At 37.2% G+C, this 22,620-nt stretch overlaps 1 protein-coding gene across 3 annotated transcripts; it reads right to left on the reverse strand.

Moving 5' to 3' along the window:
• Window positions 1-107: 107 nt before the first annotated feature.
• Window positions 108-22,378, reverse strand: cd79a (CD79a molecule, immunoglobulin-associated alpha). 3 transcript variants are annotated; one of them, XM_061915054.1, is made up of 5 exons: window positions 21,648-22,378; window positions 13,983-14,291; window positions 10,225-10,340; window positions 6,881-6,943; window positions 108-427 (listed from the first exon to the last, which is right to left on the reverse strand). In XM_061915054.1, the coding sequence occupies exons 1-5, from the start codon at window positions 21,688-21,690 to the stop codon at window positions 308-310; spliced, it is 651 nt and encodes a 216-aa protein (XP_061771038.1). In that variant the 5' UTR covers window positions 21,691-22,378; the 3' UTR covers window positions 108-307. The 3 variants fall into 3 exon arrangements, with proteins under 3 accessions (XP_061771038.1, XP_061771037.1, XP_061771039.1); XM_061915053.1 differs by having other exon boundaries at window positions 13,983-14,303; XM_061915055.1 differs by lacking the exon at window positions 6,881-6,943 and having other exon boundaries at window positions 13,983-14,303.
• Between the last annotated feature and the right edge of the window lie 242 nt (window positions 22,379-22,620).

Genomic DNA, 22,620 nt, shown 5'->3' on the forward strand with positions numbered 1-22,620 from the left:
ACATATACATATATACATACATATACATATATACATACATACATATACATATATACATACATATACATATATACATACATGTATATATATATATATAATTGCTGTTAGAAACAATGAAAAGGAGTGTGGGTGTGGATTGAATAAAAAGCCTCAATTGGCTCTAACCCAGATCTTGTGCTAAACCTAAGGATAAAATTAAAATATAAAACACTTAAAGGACAACAAAAGCAGACACTTCACTCAACCACAGCAATAAACACATTTTCTTAACTGCGCTTTTGTTTCAGTTGTGTTTCTTCCTTCCCATTCACGGGTTCTCCAGCTGGATTTCCTCCACATTGTTGAACACATCCTGGTAGGGGCCCACCGCTGTCTCGGAGTGATCGATCTGATCGTATATGGCGCAACACTCTTCCAGGTTGAGGCCCTGGGGATAAATAAGTTAAGAGCGGGTACAAACAATAAGTCAGAACAGCATAGAAAACAACATGAAAGACCTAAAAATACATTTGTATCGATTGAAATAATGTTTGGACTTATTCTTATTATTCCTTTGGCTTTTATAACAAAGTAATAGTGATATTTCATTATTGTTTATTATTGAAGACCACCAAATTGTTCCATATCTCAAAAGTTCTTATTTTGGCCTTTAATTTGAGGTATGACTCTATACAATTTGTAGCAAATATATTTTTGACTTCGCTACAATCACGATTTTTGCAACATTTACACAGATGCCTAGAGGGCGCTAACTTCCCAATGTACAAACCCCGTTTCCATATGAGTTGGAAAATTGTGTTAGATGTAAATATAAACGGAATACAACAATTTGCAAATCCTTTTCAACCCATTTTGAATTGAATGCACTACAAAGACAACATATTTGACATTCAAACTCATTCAACTTTATTTTTTTTTGCAAATAATAATTAACTTAGAATTTCATGGCTGCAACATGTGCCAAAGTAGTTGGGAAAGGGCATGTTCACCACTGTGTTACATCACCTTTTATTTTAACAACACTCAATAAATGTTTGGGAACTGAGGAAACTAATTGTTGAAGCTTTGAAAGTGGAATTCTTTCCCGTTCTTGTTTTATGTAGAGCTTCAGTCCTTCAACAGTCCGGGGTCTCTGCTGTCGTATTTTACGCTTCATAATGAGCTACATATTTTCGATGGGAGACAGGTCTGGACTGCAGGCGGGCCAGGAAAGAACCCGCACTCTCTTTTTTTACGAAGCCAGACTGTTGTAACACTTGTCTTGCTGAAATAAGCAGGGGCGTCCATGATAACGTTGCTTGGATGACAACATATGTTGCTCCAAAACCTGTATGGACCTTTCAGCATTAATGGTGCCTTCACAGATGTGTAAGTTACCCATGCCTTGGGCACTAATACACCCCCATACCATCACACATGCTGGCTTTTCAACTTTGCGCCTACAGCAATCCGAATAGTTATTTTCCTCTTTGTTCTGGAGGACACCGTGTCCTCTGTTTCCAAATATAATTTGAAATGTGGACTCGTCAGACCACAGAACACATTTCCATCAGTCCATCTTAGGTGAGCTCAGGCCCAGCCAAGCCGGCAGCGTTTCTGGGTGTTGTTGATAAATGGGTTTGGGTTTGCATAGTAGGGCTTCACGGTGGAAGAGGGGTTATTGCGTCTGCCTCACAATACGAAGGTCCAGCAGTCCTGGGTTCAAATCCAGGCTCGGGATCTTTCTGTGTGGAGTTTGCATGTTCTCCCCGTGAATGCGTGGGTTCCCTCCGGGTACTCCGGCTTCCTCCCACTTCCAAAGACATGCACCTGGGGATAGGTTGATTGGCAACACTAAATGGGCCCTAGTGTGTGAATGTGAGTGTGAATGTTGTCTGTCTATCTGTGTTGGCCCTGCGATGAGGTGGCGACTTGTCCAGGGTGTACTCCGCCTTCCGCCCGATTGCAGCTGAGATAGGCGCCAGCGCCCCCCGCGACCCCAAAAGGGAATAAGCGGGAGAAAATGGATGGATGGATGGATGGATGGCTTTGCATAATAGAGTTTTAACTTGCACTTACAGATGTAGCGACCAACTGTAGTTACTGACAGTGGTTTTATGAAGTGTTCCTGAGCTCATGTGATATCCTTTACAAACTGATGTCGGTTTTTGATGCAGTACCGCTTGAGGGGTCAAAGGTCCGTAATATCATCGCTTACGTGCAGTGATTTCTCCAGATTCTCTGAACCTTTTGATGGTTTTACGGACCGTAGATGTTAAAATCCCTAAATTCCTTGCAATAGCTCGTTGCGAAATGTTGTTCTAAAACTGTTTGACTATTTGCTTACAAAGTGGTGACCCTAACCCCATCCTTGTTTGTGAATTACTTAGCATTTCATGGAAGCTGCTTTTATACCCAATCATGGCACCCACCTGTTCCCAATTAGCCTGCACACCTGTGGGATGTTCCAAATAAGTGTTTGATGAGCATTACTCAACTTTATCAGTATTTATTGCCACTTTTCCCAACTTCTTTGTCACGTGTTGCTGGCATCAAGTTCTAAAGTTAATGATTATTTGCAACAAAAATAAAGTTTATCAGTTTGAACATCAAATATGTTGTCTTTGTAGCATATTCAACTGAATATGGCTTGAAAAGGATTTGCAAATCATTGTATTCTGTTTATATTTACATATAACACAATTTCCCAACTCATATGGAAACGGGGTTTGTATTTTAAGCGTTATATCTTACGACTTCTATGACATAATGACAGCATTAGCTTTGGGTGCTGTTAGCTAGTGATAGCGCTTTGGATAGCTAGCGTTAGCTGTCATTGATTGAATTTTCATTATTGTTTATCATTGACTGCAAATTATTTGTTTGCTTTTCTTGGACTGTTCTTGTATGTGTGCACGCACTCTCTGCATGTACGTGTTGACCGATATATCACAGAACAATTATTTTGTTCGAGCCGGGAAAACAATTGTTTTTGTAATCATAGCAATTGTGAAAAATATAGACAGTTTTAAAGCAAAAGTTTTAAAGTGTTCTACAGGTGTCAAACTCAAGACCAGACCTGGCCCGCGACATCATTTTATGTGGCCCGCAAACACCTGGAAATGATGTGTCAATAAATTCCTCATATATTCTCTCTAAATGTAATGGATTTTAAAAATGATGACAGAAAAAATATATGTACTGCTTAAATTCTCATTGCCTTGTAAACTTTAATAGTATCCATTATTGCAACAAATAGTACAGAATATTATCATACTTTCCAAACGTGTTAAAAATACCTAACTTTGCAGCAAACTACCCATCAAATGAATAAAAATGACAAGAAATTTTACGATGTTCCTTACAGCATATTACAGTAAATCGGGAAAAAAAAGTACTATTGTTTTTTTCGTTAAAATTCTGTTGAGTGAGCTGTCAGTATTTGACTGTAAAATCTAGGGTTGTGGTTTTTAATGGTGTATTACTGTAAATGGAAACATGGTACATTTGTTTTTACGGTAGAAAAACAGGCAGCTAAGTTGCCAGAATAAAAAAAAAAAAAAGGGACTTGTACTGTTTTTCCATGAACAATGTAATGTTGTAAAAAAAAAAAACGTCAATTCAACACAAAAATTCTGGCAACGAAGCTGCCAGCTTTTTCCGTAAAATCCACCAAAAAACAGTGAATAATAAATAATAATAGATTTTATTTGTGAAAGCACTTTCATTGAGCAAACAACCTCAAAGTGCTACAGAGCATTTAAAAAAACACACAAAAAACAACAACGCTAGAACCACAAATAGCTGCCCCAACAGATAAAATAAATAGTAAAAAAATAGTGGAACTGTTTTTCCTTTTATCGTAAAATGTTGTAAAAACAACAACAACAACAACGCTAAAACCACAAATAACTGCCCCTAACAAGTAAAATAAATAGTAAAAAAAAAATAGTGGAACAGTGGTACTGTTTTTCCATTTACTGTAAAATGTTGTAAAAAAATAAAAAATAAAAAATGTTAGAGCCACAAATAGCTGCACCAACAAGTAAAATAAATAGTAAAAAAAATAGTGGAACAGTGGTACTGTTTTTCCATTTACTGTAAAATGTTGTAAAAAAAATAAAAATGTTAGAACCACAAATAGCTGCCCCCAACAAGTAAAATAAATAGTAAAAAAAATAGTGGAACGGTGGTACTGTTTTTCCATTTACCGTAAAATGTTGTAAAAACAACAACAACAACGCTGCAACCACAAATAGCTGCCCCAACAAGAAAAAAAAATTGTAAAAAAAAAAATTGTGGAACAGTGGTACTGTTTTTCATTTACTGTAAAATGTTATAAAAAACAACAACAACAACAACGCTTGAACCACAAATAGCTGCCCCAACAAGTAAAATAAATAGTAAAAAAAATAGTGGAACGGTGGTACTGTTTTTCCATTTACTGTAAAATGTTGTAAAAAAATAAAAATGTTAGAACCACAAATAGCTGCCCTAACAAGTAAAATAAATTGTAAAAAAAATAGTGGAACAGTGGTACTGTTTTTCCATTTACCGTAAAATGTTGTTTAAAAAAAAACAACGCTAGAACCACAAATAGCTGCCCCAACAAGTAAAATAAAGAGTAAAAAAAATTGTGGAACGGTGGTACTGTTTTTCCATTTACCGTAAAATGTTATAAAAACAACAACAACAACAACGCTGCAACCACAAATAGCTGCCCCAACAAGAAAAAAAAATAGTAAAAAAAAAAAATTGTGGAACAGTGGTACTGTTTTTCATTTACCGTAAAATGTTATAAAAAACAACAACAACAACGCTTGAACCACAAATAGCTGCCCCAAGAAATAAAATAAATAGTAAAAAAATAGTGGAACTGTTTTTCCATTTACCGTAAAATGTAAAAACAAACAACAACAACAACAACAACGCTAAAACCACAAATAACTGCCCCTAACAAGTAAAATAAATAGTAAAAAAAAATAGTGGAACAGTGGTACTGTTTTTCCATTTACTGTAAAATGTTGTAAAAAAAAAAAAAAAATGTTAGAGCCACAAATAACTGCACCAACAAGTAAAATAAATAGTAAAAAAAATAGTGGAACGGTGGTACTGTTTTTCCATTTACCGTAAAATGTTGTAAAAAAAAAACAACAACGCTAGAACCACAAATAGCTGCCCCAACAAGTAAAATAAATAGTAAAAAAAATAGTGGAACAGTGGTACTGTTTTTCCATTTACTGTAAAATGTTGTAAAAAAAATAAAAATGTTAGAACCACAAATAGCTGCCCCAACAAGTAAAATAAATAGTAAAAAAAATTGTGGAACGGTGGTACTGTTTTTCCATTTACCGTAAAATGTTATAAAAAAAACATAAAAACAACAACGTTTGAACCACAAATAGCTGCCCCAACTAGTAAAATGAATAGTAAAAAAATAGTGGAACAGTGGTACTGTTTTTCCATTTACCGTAAAATGTTATAAAAAACAACAACAACGCTGCAACCACAAATAGCTGCCCCAACAAGAAAAAAAAATTGTAAAAAAAAAATTGTGGAACAGTGGTACTGTTTTTCATTTACTGTAAAATGTTATAAAAAACAACAACAACGCTTGAACCACAAATAGCTGCCCCAACAAGTAAAATAAATAGTAAAAAAAATAGTGGAACGGTGGTACTGTTTTTCCATTTACTGTAAAATGTTGTAAAAAAAATAAAAATGTTAGAACCACAAATAGCTGCCCCAACAAGTAAAATGAATAGTAAAAAAATAGTGGAACAGTGGTACTGTTTTTCCATTTACCGTAAAATGTTATAAAAAACAACAACAACGCTGCAACCACAAATAGCTGCCCCAACAAGTAAAATAAATAGTAAAAAAAAATTGTGGAACAGTGGTACTGTTTTTCCATTTACTGTAAAATGTTGTAAAAAAAAAAAAAATGTTAGAACCACAAATAGCTGCCCCAACAAGTAAAATAAATAGTAAAAAAAATAGTGGAACGGTGGTACTGTTTTTCCATTTACCGTAAAATGTTGTAAAAAAAAATCATAAAAACAACAACGTTAGAACCACCAATAGGTGCCCCAACAAGTAAAATAAATAGTAAAAAAAATTGTGGAACAGTGGTACTGTTTTTCATTTACCGTAAAATGTTGTAAAAAAAAATAAAAAGTTAGAACCACAAATAGCTGCCCCAACAAGTAAAATATATAGTAAAAAAAATAGTTGAACGGTGGTACTGTTTTTCGATTTACCGTAAAATGTTCTAAAAAACAAAACAAAAACAACAACGTTACAACCACAAATAGCTGCCCCAACAAGTAAAATAAATAGTAAAAAAAATAGTGGAACAGTGGTTCTGTTTTTCCATTTACCGTAAAATGTTATAAAAACAACAACAAAAACGCTGCAACCACAAATAGCTGCCCCAACAAGAAAAATAAATTGTAAAAAAAAAAGTGGAACGGTGGTACTGTTTTTCCATTTACCGTAAAATGTTGTAAAAAAAAACAACGCTAGAACCACAAATAGCTGCACCAACAAGTAAAATAAATAGTAAAAAAAATTGTGGAAAAGTATTACTGTTTTTCCATTTATTGTAAAATGTTTTTTTTTTTTTAAATAACAATAATATAAACACTATATTTTACTGTAAAATTTTGTAAATGTAAAGTTTTTACTGTAAAAGAGACAGTCTACTTAAAACAAATTAGTAATGAAATCCAGAGGCAAATGTATACATTATTCACTTGTGGCCCTCATTGAAAAGCACTTTGACATCCCTCTGTTAATAAACCATCGACAGTAACTACAGTAAGAGCTGTTCTTGTTATTTTCTTTCATTTACTTAAGTTTGTAAGTGGTTTCTTGCACATTATGTAAATAAAAGAAAGACCTGATAGATGTTCTCCTCTTCCCTCCTGGCCTTTGTCCTCTGCAGCGCACTCAGTTGATTTGACTGGGATTTAAAAAAAAAAAAAAAGATTCTTCACTTTAAAGATGCTAAAAGTAGTCCCGGCCGGCTCAGACATTAAATGACAGCAGTCAAAAGTTTAGAGACAACTTCTCATTGAAAGGCATGAGAACGTGTGTTTACAGTGTTCCAGTGACTGTGGACAAAGCAAGTAGTTCCTTGTCTTAGTCGGATTTCATTTTGTAATATTTAAAATGATATTGTTTAAAAAAAAAATAGTAGTTAAAAAAAAAAGTAAATATACTTTATACATTCATATGTCTTATAGGCTATCATTTCTTATCATAATAATTACATAATCAATATTCTCTTCATAATAATAAAATAGTATATTGCTTAGTGCCATTTTAAATGTTTGATTTGTTGACGACAATAAAGCCAATATTAGTAGTAACAAAAAAATACAAATAAATGACTATAGTAATACAATAATAATATTTTCTTGTCATTTTTTCTTCTAATTTGATTTATTATTGAATTGAATTGTATTATTTATTGAATTTTTATCATAATGATTTGTTTTAAATAACAAAAAAATTGAATTTTTCCTATTTAGGGGGCGGTTTAGCTCGGTTGGTAGAGTGGCCGTGTCAGCAACTTGAGAGGGTTGCAGGTTCGATTCCCGCTTCCGCCATCCTAGTCACTGCCGTTGTGTCCTTGGGCAAGACACTTTACCCACCTGCTCCCAGTGCCACCCACACTGCTTTAAATGGAACTTAAATTTCGGGTTACACTATGTAAAGCGCTTTGAGTCACTAGAGAAAAAGCGCTATATAAATATAATTCACTTCATCATTTGATTTTGTTCCATTATTACCATTAGTAGTAGTAAAAAAAAAACACACATAAACAAACACAATTAACATATTGTTTCTTGTCAATTTTATTTTTACCATAACAAAAAATAAAATGTGTTTATTTGTTTTTGTTTTTTTACCACTTTTACCAATAATAGAAGTGGTAAAATATAAATAACTTATTACAATTAACATATTATTTCAGATTATTTTTAATTAGATTATTTTTATCATAATATTTAACCCAAAAATTGTTTATTTTAATTTGATTTCTGATTTGTACTAATAGTAGTAAAAAAATAAACAAAATTAACCTATTATTTATTGTAATTTTTAATATTTTGATTTGTTACTATTGTTATTGTAATGATTTAAAACAGTGGTTCTTAACCTTTTTTCAGTGATGTATCCCCTGTGAACATTTTTTTTTTAAATTCAAGTACCCCCTACTCAGAGCAAAGCATTTTTGGTTGGAAAAAAGAGATAAAGAAGTAAAATACAGCACTATGTCATCAGTTTCTGATTTATTAAATTGTATAACAGTGCAAAATATTGCTCATTTGTAGTGGTCTTTCTTGCACTATTTAGAAAAAAAGATATAAAATAACTAAAAACTTGTTGAAAAATAAACAAGTGATTCAATTATTAATTAAAGCTGCAAGCAGCGTTGGTCGGGTCCGCCTTTGGCTGCTGCCGCTGCTACTCAAGCCCTGGTCTAAGTCAGACCATTATAGACATTTTAATTTCATGTCTCTACGACATTTCTAACAGAAGTTACATGCAGTTTTGTCTGGGTTTTTTCCTAGGGGGCGCTAGAGCGCAATTTAGATTTTTAGGGTTTGGTTTTTTATTAGATGGCAATTTTCGCCAGTCCTGATTTGTGTGTAAAATTTGAAGAGTTTTAAAGCATGATAAGGGAGGTCAAATTACAGATCTGCGTTTCTGGATGTTGTTGATAAATGGCTTTCGCTTTGTATAGTAGAGCTTTAACTTGCACTTTGAAGCATTTCAAAGGGGTCAAATTACAGCTCAAAGAGGCAAAAATGACATTTTTTAGGTAACTTTGCGCAGGGGTTCTTTGAAGGCGCGTAAAATCAAAACTCTGTTCTTTACTTTTAATCAGAGGGGTTCAATCTCTCTCCTGTGCGAGTTTGAAGCCGAAACGACAAACACGCTCAGAGGAGATAACTTTTGAAAAAAGGTGACGGGTGTTTACAAAACTTTTATGTTGAAGGGGTCATTTTTAACTTCCTGTTGATTTTTGCTGAAGAATGTCAATTTCAAAATGTAGGTCTAAGTGAGACCTACATAGAAGTTTTTGTTTCATGTCTTTCCAGCATTCCTACCGGAAGTTATAAGCAGTTTTGTCTGTGTTTTCTTCCTAAAAGCAGTTTTTTCTGTGTTTTATTAAAAAATTGCATTAGAGCGCAATTTTGAGTTTTTGTTGTTGTTTTTTTTTCATTAGATTGCAATTCCTGCCAGTCCTGATGTGTGTGCCAAGTTTGGTGAGTTTTGAAACATTTTAAAGGGGGTCAAATTACAGCTCAAAGAGGCAAAAATAGCATTATTTGCAAAAATGTTGCTTTGAATGAGTTTTTTGCAAAATATATGTTGATTTTTGCTATAGAAGTTTCTAATTGGAAATGTAGGTCTAAGTCAGACCTACATAGAGGTTTTTGTTTCATGTCTCTACGACATTCCTAACGGAAGTTACAAGCAGTCTGTTGTTTTGTTTTTTTCTTTCTAGCGGGCGCTAGAGCGCAATTTTCATTTTTGGGGTTTGGTTACCTAATAAGTTGGGAAGGTTTGCCATACCGACGTGTGTGTCAAATTTGATGAGTTTTGAAGCATGTTCAGGGGGTCAAATTAGGGTGCGAATGTGCGGAATAATAAAGAATAAAGAATAAGAATAAAACCTTACAGTTTCAATAGGGTCCTTGGCCCTTGGCAATGGGCCAAGGACCCTAATAAATATTTCTACACATAGAAGTAATCATCAACTTAAAGTGCCCTCTTTGGGGATTGTAATAGAGATCCATCTGGATTCATCAACTTTATTCTAAACATTTCTTCACAAAAAAATACATCTTTAACATCAATATTTATGGAACATGTCCGCAAAAAAATCTAGCTGTCAACACTGAATATTGCATTGTTGCATTTCTTTTCCCAGTTTATGAACTTACATTCGTATTTTGTTGAAGTATTATTTAATAAGTATATTTATAAAGGATTTTTGAATTGTGGCTATTTATAGAATATTTAAAAAAAAAAAATCTCACGCACCCCCGTTTGAGAACCACTGGTTTAAAAAGCAACATTACTGTAATAAAAAACAAAAAATCCCACACATGTCCTCTGTGGTGGACGTCAGACACGTGTAATCTACTTTGTTCACCACATTGTTAAACTATGGACTTTAGCCATGACTCCAAACTACATTTGTCACCAAAATGCATCCATGCTGACCTTAAAAAGAAGAGCCACCGAAGGCAAGAAGACACAAAGGAAGAGCAAAAGTCCTTCTGCCATCAGGATGTTGTTTTTGGTCTTTTCGCTGAGGTTTATTATCTTCTTCAGCGGCTCTGGAAGACGCACAAATACAAAAATTTTTTTTAAAAAGGGTTGTGAAAGCGCAATCACTCATTAAAATGGTTACGTCATCATCAACTTAGAACAAGGTCCATGAATGAACAATTGTTACTTAACTAAATCTTATTGCAAACATAATCCCTTTTTTTTTTTGGAGCTTGTTTCACATCTGCACTTAATGAGATTAGGCTGGGAAAAAAATTCCACTGTGAACACGGCCTCCGCTTATCAGGCCGTGAAAGGAGAGCATAACAGATAAACTCAAGGATGTCCAAAGTGCGGCCCGCAGATACATTTAAAAAAAAAAAAAAAAAAAAAAAACACCCAAAACATAAAAAATGGAATAAACAAAGCAATCAGGTGTAATGTAACGAGAAAATGTTGCAATATTGACACTAATTGCACAAAATTGTCCATCCATCCATCCATTTTCTACCGCTTATTCCCTTTTGGGGTCGCTGGCGGCTATCTCAGCTACAATCGGGCGGAAGGCGGGGTACACCCTGGACAAGTCGCCCCCTCATCGCAGGGCCAACACAGATAGACAGACAACATTCACACACTAGGGGCCAATTTAGTGTTGCCAATCAACCATTGCTCAAAAAAATAATAAAAACATATAATCCATGGACATATTTGAAGTTGGTCAATATATTTAAGCACTGGAAGTAAAAAAGAATATATATTGGATTACAAAACCCAAAACCAGTGAAGTTGGCGCATTGTTTAAATCAGGGGTCGGGAACCTTTTTGGTTGAGAGAACCAAAATGCCAAATATTTTAGAATGTATTTTCCTAAGAGCCATATAATATATTTTTTAAACACTGAACACAAATAAACGCAGCAATTTTTAGGTAAGACCAACATTTATAGAGTAGAATAGGTCTGTAATAACATTGTTATTCTGAAGCTAACTGTGGAGGGGGGCGTGGCCTGAGGGCCTGCAGCAAACTGGGGTGTGCCAGGACTGGCCTCGAATTCAGCGACAGGTGCGTAGAAGGCCCACTTGGGCCTTGTTATGTAATCACTTGTCGCTCTGTTATAAGCAACAGCCAGGAGGAGAAGGCGAAGTTGGGGCTGGAGCCAGAGCGCGAGCAAGAACGAAGGAGAAAAATACAATTGCTGGAAAGCAAATGAGAGACTTATTGAAAAATGAAACAATATTTTAACCCTAAAACAGGCTCTCGTGTCGGTGCTTGGTGGTGTGAAGTACTCCCAGGAGGGCAAGCCCCACACTAACCAATAATAAATAAATCATTTCTTACCACTAACGCAACTTCTTGAACATGTGTGGTAGAAAAAGGATGGATGTATTAAAAATGCATGAGAATGCTTTATATTTTGAACATTATTTTTAACACTGTGATTACAAGTGGAATTAAAGCTGCAAGCAGCGTTGGTCGGGTCCGCCTTTGGCTGCTGCCCCCGAGACCCACGGCCGGATAAGCGTTAGAAGACACCTTGGAGCTACTATTTTGAGAATCTAATGCATTGTGAAAGTAATGCAGTTGTTGTATTGAAGTGAAAATATCAAACTTCCTGTTCATTTTTGCTAAAGTATGTTAATTATTAAAATGTAGGTCTAAGTGAGACCTACATAGTGTTTTTTGTTTCATGTCTCTCTGACATTCCTACCGGAAGTTACAAGCAGTTTTGTCTTGTGTTTTCTTCCTAAAAGCAGTTTGTCCGTGTTGTGTTCCTGGGGGGGCGGTAGAGCGCAATTTTGAGTTTTGAGGTCAGGTTTTTTCATCAGATCACAATTTTTGCCAGACCTGATGTGTGTGTCAAGTTTGGTGAGTTTAGAAGCATTTTAAAGGGGTCAAATAACAGCTCAAAGTGGCAAAAATGACATTTTTTAGGAGACTTTGCACAGGGGTTCTTTGAAGGCGCGTGAAATCAAAACCTGTGAACTTATCAAAACTCTGTTCTATACTTTTAATCAGAAGGGTTCAATCTCTCTCCTGTGCGAGTTTGAAGCCAAAACAACAAACGCACTCAGAGGAGATAATGTTTGAAGAAAGGTGACTGGTTTTTACAAAACTTTTGTTTTGAGGGGGGGATTGCAAACTTCCTGTTGATTTTTGTTGGGGGTTGTCAATCTATGAAATGTAGGTCTAAGCGAGACCTACATAGAGGTTTTTGTTTCATGTCTCTCCGACATTCTTACCGGAAGTTACAAGCAGTTTTGTCTGTGTTTTCTTCCTAGGAGCAGTTTTTTCAGTGTTTTATTCAAAAATATCGCTAGAGCGCAAATTTGAGTTTTGGGGTTTGGTTTTTTTCATTAGATCGCAATATTCGCCAGTCCTTATGTGTGCGCCAAGTTTGGTGACTTTTGAAGCATTTTAAAGGGGTCTAATTACAGCGCAAAGAGGCAAAAAAATTGCATTTTTTGCGAAAAATTTTTTTGAAGGGGTTTTTGCCAACTTCCTGTAGATTTTTGCTGAAAGAAGTGAGTGTATGAAAATTGGGTCTAAGTCAGACCTACATAGGAGTTTTTGTTTCATGTCGCTATGACATTCCTAACAGAAGTTACATGCAGTTTTGTCTGTAATTTTTTCCTAGGGGGCGCTAGAGCGCAAATTTCATTTTGGGGGATTGGTTGCTTAATATGTTGGGAAGGTTTGCTATACCGACGTGTGTGTCAAATTTGGTGAGTTTTGAAGCATGTTAAGGGGGTCAAATTACAGCGCGTAGGTGCGGAATAATAATAAAACACAGCAGTTTCAATAGGGTCCTTGGCTCATGGCAAAGGACTCCACATGAGTCCTTTGCCATGGGCCAAGGACCCTAATTATTCATTACTTCACTATGCAAAGCGCTTTGAGTCACTAGAGAAAAGCGCTATATAAATATAATTCACTTCACTTCACTACTTATCCTGTTAAGCAATGTCAGCTAAGATTTATCCGAGAGCCAGATGCAGTCATCAAAAGAGCCACATCTGGCTCGCGAGCCATAGGTTCCCTACCCCTGGTGTAAATGGTAAATAAAAACAGAATACAAGGATTTGCAAATCCTTATCAACTTATTTTCAATTGAATAGACTGCAAAGACAAGATTTTGCAAATATTAGCTCCTTTGGAATTTGATGCCTGCAACGTGTTTCAAAAAAAGCTGGCACGAGTGGCAAATAGGACTGATAAAGTTGAGGAATGCTCATCAAACACTTATTTGGAACATCCCACAGGTGAACAGGCTAATTGGCTAATTGTACACTGAATGTATATGTACAGTATATGTACACCTGTGGGATGTTCCATATAAGTGTTTGATGAGCATTCCTCAACTTTATCAGTATTTATTGCCACCTTTTCCAACTTCTTTGTCAGGTGTTGCTGGCATCAAATTCTAAAGTTAATGAGTTTGAACATCAAATATGTTGTCTTTGTAGCATATTCAACTGAATATGGCTTGAAAAGGATTTGCAAATCATTGTATTCTGTTTATATTTACATCTAACACAATTTCCCAACTCATATGGAAACGGGGTTTGTACATAGTGTGTCTTTAACAGGATTTATGTGGACAACACTTCCGATCAACCAGCCTCTACTTCTACGTAGCGTGTCTTTAACAGGATTTATGTCTTAGTCCTAGCGCCGCTTAGACGTGTTTGTCGTGCCCGCCGGCTTACCGTAGACCTGCAGGTAGGTGCCGTGCGTCATGACATCGGAGGTGTTGAGCAGGCAGCGGTACAGCCCGCCGTCGCTCAGCCGGGCCTGGGTCAGCTTCAGGGTCCCGCAGGTGAGGCCGCGGTAGATTTTGTGGCCCGCGGTCACCGTGTCTGACACCACCACAGGATTTGGGCCTGAGGCGCTGTCTTCCTTGATCCAGGCGGTTCGGATGGAGTCCTGGTTGGTCCTGAAGCAGCACTCCAGGACGGCGGTGCGAAGGAGTCGGACCCTCAGCCAAGGCCTGTCCGCCTCAATGCTCACCTTCCCAGCTGCAAAGACCACTAGGCAGGAAGCACACCTCGTTATTACTCGTAATAACAAACCTCAAAATGCCACACCCTGCACTTTATATTAATTGCATGAGATAGACACCATATTGGATGACATACCTCATCTGAAAGTTGTTGTGATTCTAACAAAAAAAAAAGAAAAAAAAACATGTTTGAAGGAGGGGTGTGGCCTGCGGGCCTGCAGCGAATTAGGGTGTGTCAGGTTTCGGCTTCGAAATCAGCGACAGGTGCGTAGATGGCCTGGTTATCTAATCACCTGTCGCTCTGTTAAAAGGCAGCCGGGAGGAGACAGTTGTTGGAGTGGGAGTCCGAGAGAAAGGAAGAGGAAAAAGGACAATTTCTGCTGAAAAGCCACAGAAAGACTTTGTTTGAAAAAATAAAACTTAATTGAACCTGAATCCTACTCGCATGTCAATGCTTGGTGGTCCGGAGAACCCACTGGGGCGGCATAGCTCGGTTGGTAGAGTGGCCGTGTCAGCAACTTGAGGGTTGCAGGTTCGATTCCCGCTTGTGCCATCCTAGTTACTGCCGTTGTGTCCTTGGGCAAGACACTTTACCCACCTGCTCCCAGTGCCACCCACACTGGCTTAAATGTAACTTAGATATTGGGTGTCACTATGTAAAGCCTTTTGAGTCACTTGAGAAAAGCGCTATATAAATATAATTCACTTCACTTCACTGGAGGGCAACCTCCACACCCTGCTAGTTGGACTATTGCAATTCTCTCCGAATTATTATAAATAGGAAAAAAAATAGGATGCAAGGATTATTACAAAATGCTGACGAGGACCAGAAGGTCAGGAGCACATTACACCAGTTTTAAAAGTGGCTGCATTGGTTTGCAGCAGCTGGGAGGAGACAGTTGTTGGAGTGGGAGTTGGAGCGAAAGGAAGAGGAAAAAGGACAATTTCTGCTGAAAAGCCACAGAAGGACTTTGTTTTGAAAAAATAAAACTTAATTGAACCTGAATCCTGCTCGCATGTCAATACTTGGTGGTCCGGAGAACCCACTGGAGGGCAACCTCCACACCCTGCTAGTTAGACTATTGCAATTTTCTCTGAATTATTATAAATAGGAAAAAAAATAAGATGCAAGGATTATTACAAAATGCTGACGAGGACCAAAAGGTCAGGAGCACATTACACCAGTTTTAAAAGTCGCAGCAGCCGGGAGGAGACAGTTATTGGAGTGGGAGTTGGAGCGAAAGGAAGAGGAAAAGGGCCAATTTCTGCTAAAAAGCCACAGAAGGACTTTGTTTGAAAAAATTAAACTTAATTGAACCTGAATCCTGCTCGCATGTCAATACTTGGTGGTCCGGAGAACCCACTGGAGGGCAACCTCCACACCCCGCTAGTTGGACTATTGCAATTCTCTCCGAATTATTATCAATAGGAAAAAAAATAGGATGCAAGGATTATTACAAAATGCTGACGAGGACCAGAAGGTCAGGAGCACATTACACCAGTTTTAAAAGTGGCTGCATTGGTTTGCAGCAGCCGGAAGGAGACAGTTGTTGGAGTTGGAGTTGGAGCGAAAGGAAGAGGAAAAAGGACAATTTCTGCTTGGAAAAATAAAACTTAATTGAACCTGAATCCTGCTCGCATGCTGAATGTTCGAACAGTGTTTGAACTCATCACTCAGGCTGTTCCATAGTTTCTCCCCACAGACTGAGACACAAACACAAGTACTAAAGTGTGTTGCTATGTTGTCATTCCTCTGAGGTCATAGCCCACATCTCTTTCTCGGAATAAACTTTGAATAATTGCAGGTGATTCTGCGGCGGGTCTTTTATGTTTACTAAACACCAGAGCAAAGACTCAGGTTGGGGCCACATTAAGCCACTATGGCCCCCAGCTCTGGATCCGCCTGCTGGAGAGCCTCAGGACTGCAGACACCTTTGGTATTTATTATTTAATTTTTTTGAAAGGTTTAATATGTTTTTTTACTAATATTTTTAAACTCTACTTAGGTTCTTTATTTGTATTCTGTTATATTTTACTTTTTGCTGCTATTATGACTATTATTCTTACCATTTGATGTTTTTATTGATTTGTTATTTATAATCCATCCATCCATCCATTTCCTACCGCTTATTCCCTTTTGGGGTCGCGGGGGGCGCTGGCGCCTATCTCAGCTACAATCGGGCGGAAGGCGGGGTACACCCTGGACAAGTCGCCACCTCATCGCAGGACCAACACAGATAGACAGACAACATTCACACACTAGGGACCATTTAGTGTTGCCAATCAACCTATCCCCAGGTGCATGTCTTTGGAGGTGGGAGGGGCCTATCCCCAGGTGCATGTCTTTGGAGGTGGGAGGGTCCTATCCCCAGGTTTATGTCTTTGGAAGTGGGAGGGGCCTATCCCCAGGTGCATGTCTTTGGAGGTGGGAGGGGCCTATCCCCAGGTGCATGTCTTTGGAGGTGGGAGGGGCCTATCCCCAGGTGCATGTCTTTGGAGGTGGGAAGGTCCTATCCCCAGGTGCATGTCTTTGGAGGTGGGAGGAAGCCGGAGTACCCGGCGGGAACCCACGCACTCACGGGGAGAACATGCAAACTCCACACAGAAAGATCCCAAGTCTGGGATTGAACCCAGGACCTTCGTATTGTGAGGCAGACGCACTAACCACTCTTCCACCGTGAAGTTATTTATAATATATTTTGAATATTATTTTATGGTAATTGTAGTTATTCCGGTGTGGACGCCTCTAAGGGGGCGTTTTTCCGCAATCCCTCACTGACATGTCTTGTTATTGTTATTTTTCTTTTCCTTTTAATGTCATTTAAAGCATTTTGTGTCACAACTCCACTGTGTATGACAAGTACTGTGGAAAAAACATTTTCCTTGATGGATTGAACAGAAAAAAATAAACATTTATTTATTTGTTTGATAAACGCAATATTTAAAACGTTTTTATTTTTATTTCTTTCTTTCTTAGTTTATTTCGAACATGAGCACATTTACAACATAATACATCAGACATTTTCATATCACCTCACGTCTCATCTTGCCCGAAAAGGAGTAAGATTAAGCAAAGCTTATTTAATTCTACCCCTTTCCCAGGTCAGAGCGCCCACAAATACTGTGTATATATATATATATATATATATATATATATATATATATATATATATATATATATATATATATATATATATATACATACATCTACTGACATTTTTTACAGCAAAATAGTAAAATGACATCCGTGAATGAGCAATACAACAGTTCTGTAACATGTAATTAATTAATCCAGTCATTACCAACATACTGAGATGAAGAATATCTTATTTTCAATAAGGTTGAAAGTGTTTCTCATAATTCTTCTTCTTTGTACTTTGTAAGCACTATTAATTCTAACAGCCTCTTAAACTGGATCATATCAGTACAATGTTTAACTTCTGTACTCATTCCATCATTTAATTCCACGTACTGATATGCTAAAAGTTTTAAGTGTTGTACGTGCATACAAATGTTTTAGATTAGATTTTCCTCTAAGGTTATATTTGTCTTCTTCTGTTGAGAAGAATTGTTGTACATTCTTTGGTATCAGGTTTTAATTTGCTTTTTTACATAATTTTAGCTGTTTGCAATTTTGCCAAATCATGGAGCTTTAATATTTTTGACTCAATAAATAAAGGGTTTGTATGTTCTCTATATCCAACATTATGTATTATTCTAATTGATCTTTTTTGTAACACAGTTAACACATGTGTCATTATTTCCCCATATTTCTGCACAATAACTCAGATATTTAACACTAGCGAGCAGTAGAGAACATAAAATGATTTTTGGCCCAGGATGTATTTTGCTTTATTTATTATTGAAATGTTTTTTTCCACCTTATGTTGTATGTTTTGTATATGAGATTTCCAGTTCATTTTATCATCTATTAATACTCCCAAAAATCTGGTTTCTTTTACCCTTACAATATCTACTAAGTCTATTTGTATTTGTGTCTGATGCTCTTTTCTACTGTTAACAAATAGCATTACTTTAATTCTACTGAGATTCAAAGATAGTCGGTTTTTATTAAACCAGTTTTTTAATTTGTTCATTTCTTCCGTTATTTGTATTATTATTTCATATGATTTCTTTAAGCCAATAAGTAAATATGGTAATACATTATAATATACAAAACATTTAGTATATATATATATGTATATATATATATATATATATATACACACACACACACACACATATATATATATATCTACACACATTTGTATATACACATACATACATACATACATTTATACATAAATTGAAACACACACATATATATACAGTATATACACACACATATATATAAACTTGTACATACATACATACACATATATATACCCGTGTACATACATACATACATACGTATATACATATACACATACATTTTATACATATATATATACATGTATATATATTATAAATACATGTATATACACTGTATATACACACATATACATATATATATATATACACACACATATATACATAAATTTAAACACATATATATATATACACACACATATATATATAAACTTGTACATACATACATACATACACACATATATATACCCGTGTACATACATACATACGCATACACATATACACACACATTTTATACATATATATATATATATACATGTATATATATTATACATACATACATACATGTATATATATACACATACATACATATATATAGTATATATACATATAGTATATATATATACACATACACAACACACATATATATATATCTACACACATTTATATATACATACATACACACACACATATATACATATACACATACATACATACATAAATTTAAACACACATATATATATACAGTATATACACACACATATACAGAAACTTGTACATACATACATACGTATATACATATACACACATATTTTATAAGTATATATATATACATGTATATATATATATATTATACATACATACAAATATATATATATATATACACACACACACACACATATATACACATGTATATATATACCACTTATATATATATGTATATATACATATACAGACACACATTATAAATATATACACACATACTGTATATATAATACACATTTATATATACAGTATGTGTGTATATATATACATGCATATATATACACACACACATGTATATATATATATATATACACACACATCCATCCATCATCTACCGCTTATCCGAGGTCGGGTCGCGGGGGCAGCAGCCTAAGCAGGGAAGCCCAGACTTCCCTATCTCCAGCCACTTCGTCTAGCTCTTCCCGGGGGATCCCGAGGCGTTCCCAGGCCAGCCGGGAGACATAGTCTTCCCAACGTGTCCTGGGTCTTCCCCGTGGCCTCCTACCAGCTGGACGTGCCCTAAACACATCCCTAGGGAGGCGTTCGGGTGGCATCCTGACCAGATGCCCGAACCACTTCATCTGGCTCCTCTCGATGTGGAGGAGCAGCGGCTTTACGTTGAGTTCCTCCCGGATGGCAGAGCTTCTCACCCTATCTCTAAGGGAGAGACCCGCCACACGGCGGAGGAAACTCATTTCGGCCGCTTGTACCCGTGATCTTATCCTTTCGGTCATGACCCAAAGCTCATGACCATAGGTGAGGATGGGAACGTAGATCGACCGGTAAATTGAGAGTTTTGCCTTCCGGCTCAGCTCCTTCTTCACCACAACGGATCGATACAACGTCCGCATTACTGAAGACGCCGCACCGATCCGCCTGTCGATCTCACGATCCACTCTTCCCCCACTCGTGAACAAGACTCCTAGGTACTTGAACTCCTCCACTTGGGGCAGGGTCTCCTCCCCAACCCGGAGATGGCACTCCACCCTTTTCCGGGCGAGAACCATGGACTCGGACTTGGAGGTGCTGATTCTCATTCCGGTCGCTTCACACTCGGCTGCGAACCGATCCAGTGAGAGCTGAAGATCCCGGCCAGATGAAGCCATCAGGACCACATCGTCTGCAAAAAGCAGAGACCTGATCCCGTGGCCACCAAACCGGAACCCCTCAACGCCTTGACTGCGCCTAGAAATTCTGTCCATAAAAGTTATGAACAGAATGGGTGACAAAGGACAGCCTTGGCGGAGTCCAACCCTCACTGGAAACGTGTCCGACTTACTGCCGGCAATGCGGACCAAGTTCTGACACTGATCATACAGGGAGCGGACTGCCACAATAAGACAGTCCGATACCCCATACTCTCTGAGCACTCCCCACAGGACTTCCCGAGGGACACGGTCCAATGCCTTCTCCAAGTCCACAAAGCACATGTAGACTGGTTGGGCAAACTCCCATGCACCCTCAAGAACCCTGCCGAGAGTATAGAGCTGGTCCACAGTTCCACGACCAGGACGAAAACCACACTGTTCCTCCTGAATCCGAGGTTCGACTATCCGGCGAAGCCTCCTCTCCAGTACACCTGAATAAACCTTACCTTACCTTACACACACACATTGTATATATAATACAAATGTATATATATACATATACATACATGTATACACACATGTATATATATATACACACACACACATATTGTGTATATATATATATATATATATATATATATATATATATATATATATATATATACACACACACACACATATATATCATACAAATGTGTATATATATAATAAAATATTAATAGACACAATTTTATGAATTAGTAGTTTAGATAAGTGCTTTAATTAAAACAACAAGACCATTCAGTGAATTATAATGAAAGATATAATTTATTATAAAAATGAATTTGCATTTAAAAACATATCATCTATATTTCAGGACTATAATTTATAAACAAAAAAATGTAGTGGACCATGCAGTCTTGTCAGCCAGTCAACAATGAAATATACATTTTAATTCTATTTCTGTACTTGCACATACAATTATATATTAAAAAGACAAAATAAATGAAGAAAATATTGTATTACTGATGTCGGCTACATCGCTTCCCCTTTAAATATTTGTTGTGTTAGGGATAGTCACTAAAAAAAAGCTTTCTTCTGCCCTTGGTGGGTTTTATAAAGTCTAAATTGTAATTGTCTTGTAAATATCCTCAACTGGAAGATGTGCATCAGTGCTCCAAAATGATTCATTGACATTTTTATGTTTTAACTTTTAGAAAGCTCTGTTGGCCCTGCGATGAGGTGGCGACTTGTCCAGGGTGTACCCCGCCTTCCGCCTGATTGTAGCTGAGATAGGCGCCAGCGCCCCTTGCGACCCCAAAAGGGAATAAGCGGTAGAAAATGGACGGATGGAAAGAAATTCAATTAAAAAATTAAAAAAAGTGACTTACCAGCCAAGCTGCAGAAGATAAAAACATGGATCGTTGTTGTCATCTCTGAAGTGTATCAAATCCCCCTTAAAAATGCTCCTCAACGCACAATAACGGGGTGTTGTGGTCGTGTGCAGCGTTGTGACTCCAGCCTGCCGGGTGCTGTGGTTGTGTGCAGCGTTGTGACCCCAGCCTGCCGGGTGTTGTGGTCGTGTGCAGCGTTGTGACTCCAGCCTGCCGGGTGTTGTCCTTCACTGCAGGATTCACGCTTCACAAGGTTTGTTGCATTTGCATGAACAAAAACAGCAGCATGCACTTCGAAAAAGGCCTTCTTAATATCTACAAAGATCAGAGTATTTACGAGAGCATGTTCTAATTCAGTACTATATTGCATCACAACATAACATTGTTTTGCTGAAATAAGCAGGGGCGTCCGTATGTTGCTCCAAAACCTGACTGTACCTTTCAGCATTAATGGTGCCTTCACAGATGTGTAAGTTACCCATGCCTTGGGCACTAATGCACCCCCATACCATCACACATGCTGGCTTTTTAACGTTGCACCTATGCCAATCCAAATGGTTCTTTCCCTCTTTAGTTCGGAGGACACAACGTCCACAGTTTCCAAAAACAATTTGAAATGTGGACTCGTCAGACCACAGAACACTTTTACACTTTGCTTCAGTCCATCTTAGACAAGCTCAGGCCCAGCGAAGCTGGCGGAGTTTCTGGGTGTTGTTGATAAATTGCTTTCGCTTTATATAGTAGAGTTTTAACTTGCACTTACAGATTTGGGGGCCATCTGTAGTTACTGACAGTGTTTTTTTTTTAGTTTTCCTGAGCCCATGTGGTGATTAGATCATCCTTCCCAGCTGGGCAGTCTACTCTCCTGCCGCTGGCTTCGAGGCCGGGCCATACACACCCCATTCCTGCTGGAGACGCGCCGACCACGCCCCCCTCCACAATCACATATTATTTTCACATTTGAAGTTGA

Source organism: Nerophis ophidion, linkage group LG11, assembly GCF_033978795.1.
Source record: "Nerophis ophidion isolate RoL-2023_Sa linkage group LG11, RoL_Noph_v1.0, whole genome shotgun sequence".
NCBI lineage: Eukaryota > Metazoa > Chordata > Actinopteri > Syngnathiformes > Syngnathidae > Nerophis > Nerophis ophidion.

Coding starts and splice junctions, on each gene's coding strand:
- cd79a (XM_061915053.1), bottom strand. CDS start 21,690: ATGACAACAACGATCCATGTTTTTATCTTCTGCAGCTTGGCTG. Junction 10,341..13,982: donor CACCTACCTGCAGGTCTACG/GTAAGCCGGCGG, acceptor TGCGTCTTCCAG/AGCCGCTGAAGAAGATAATA. Junction 428..6,880: donor AAGAGGAGAACATCTATCAG/GTCTTTCTTTTA, acceptor ATTTATCCCCAG/GGCCTCAACCTGGAAGAGTG.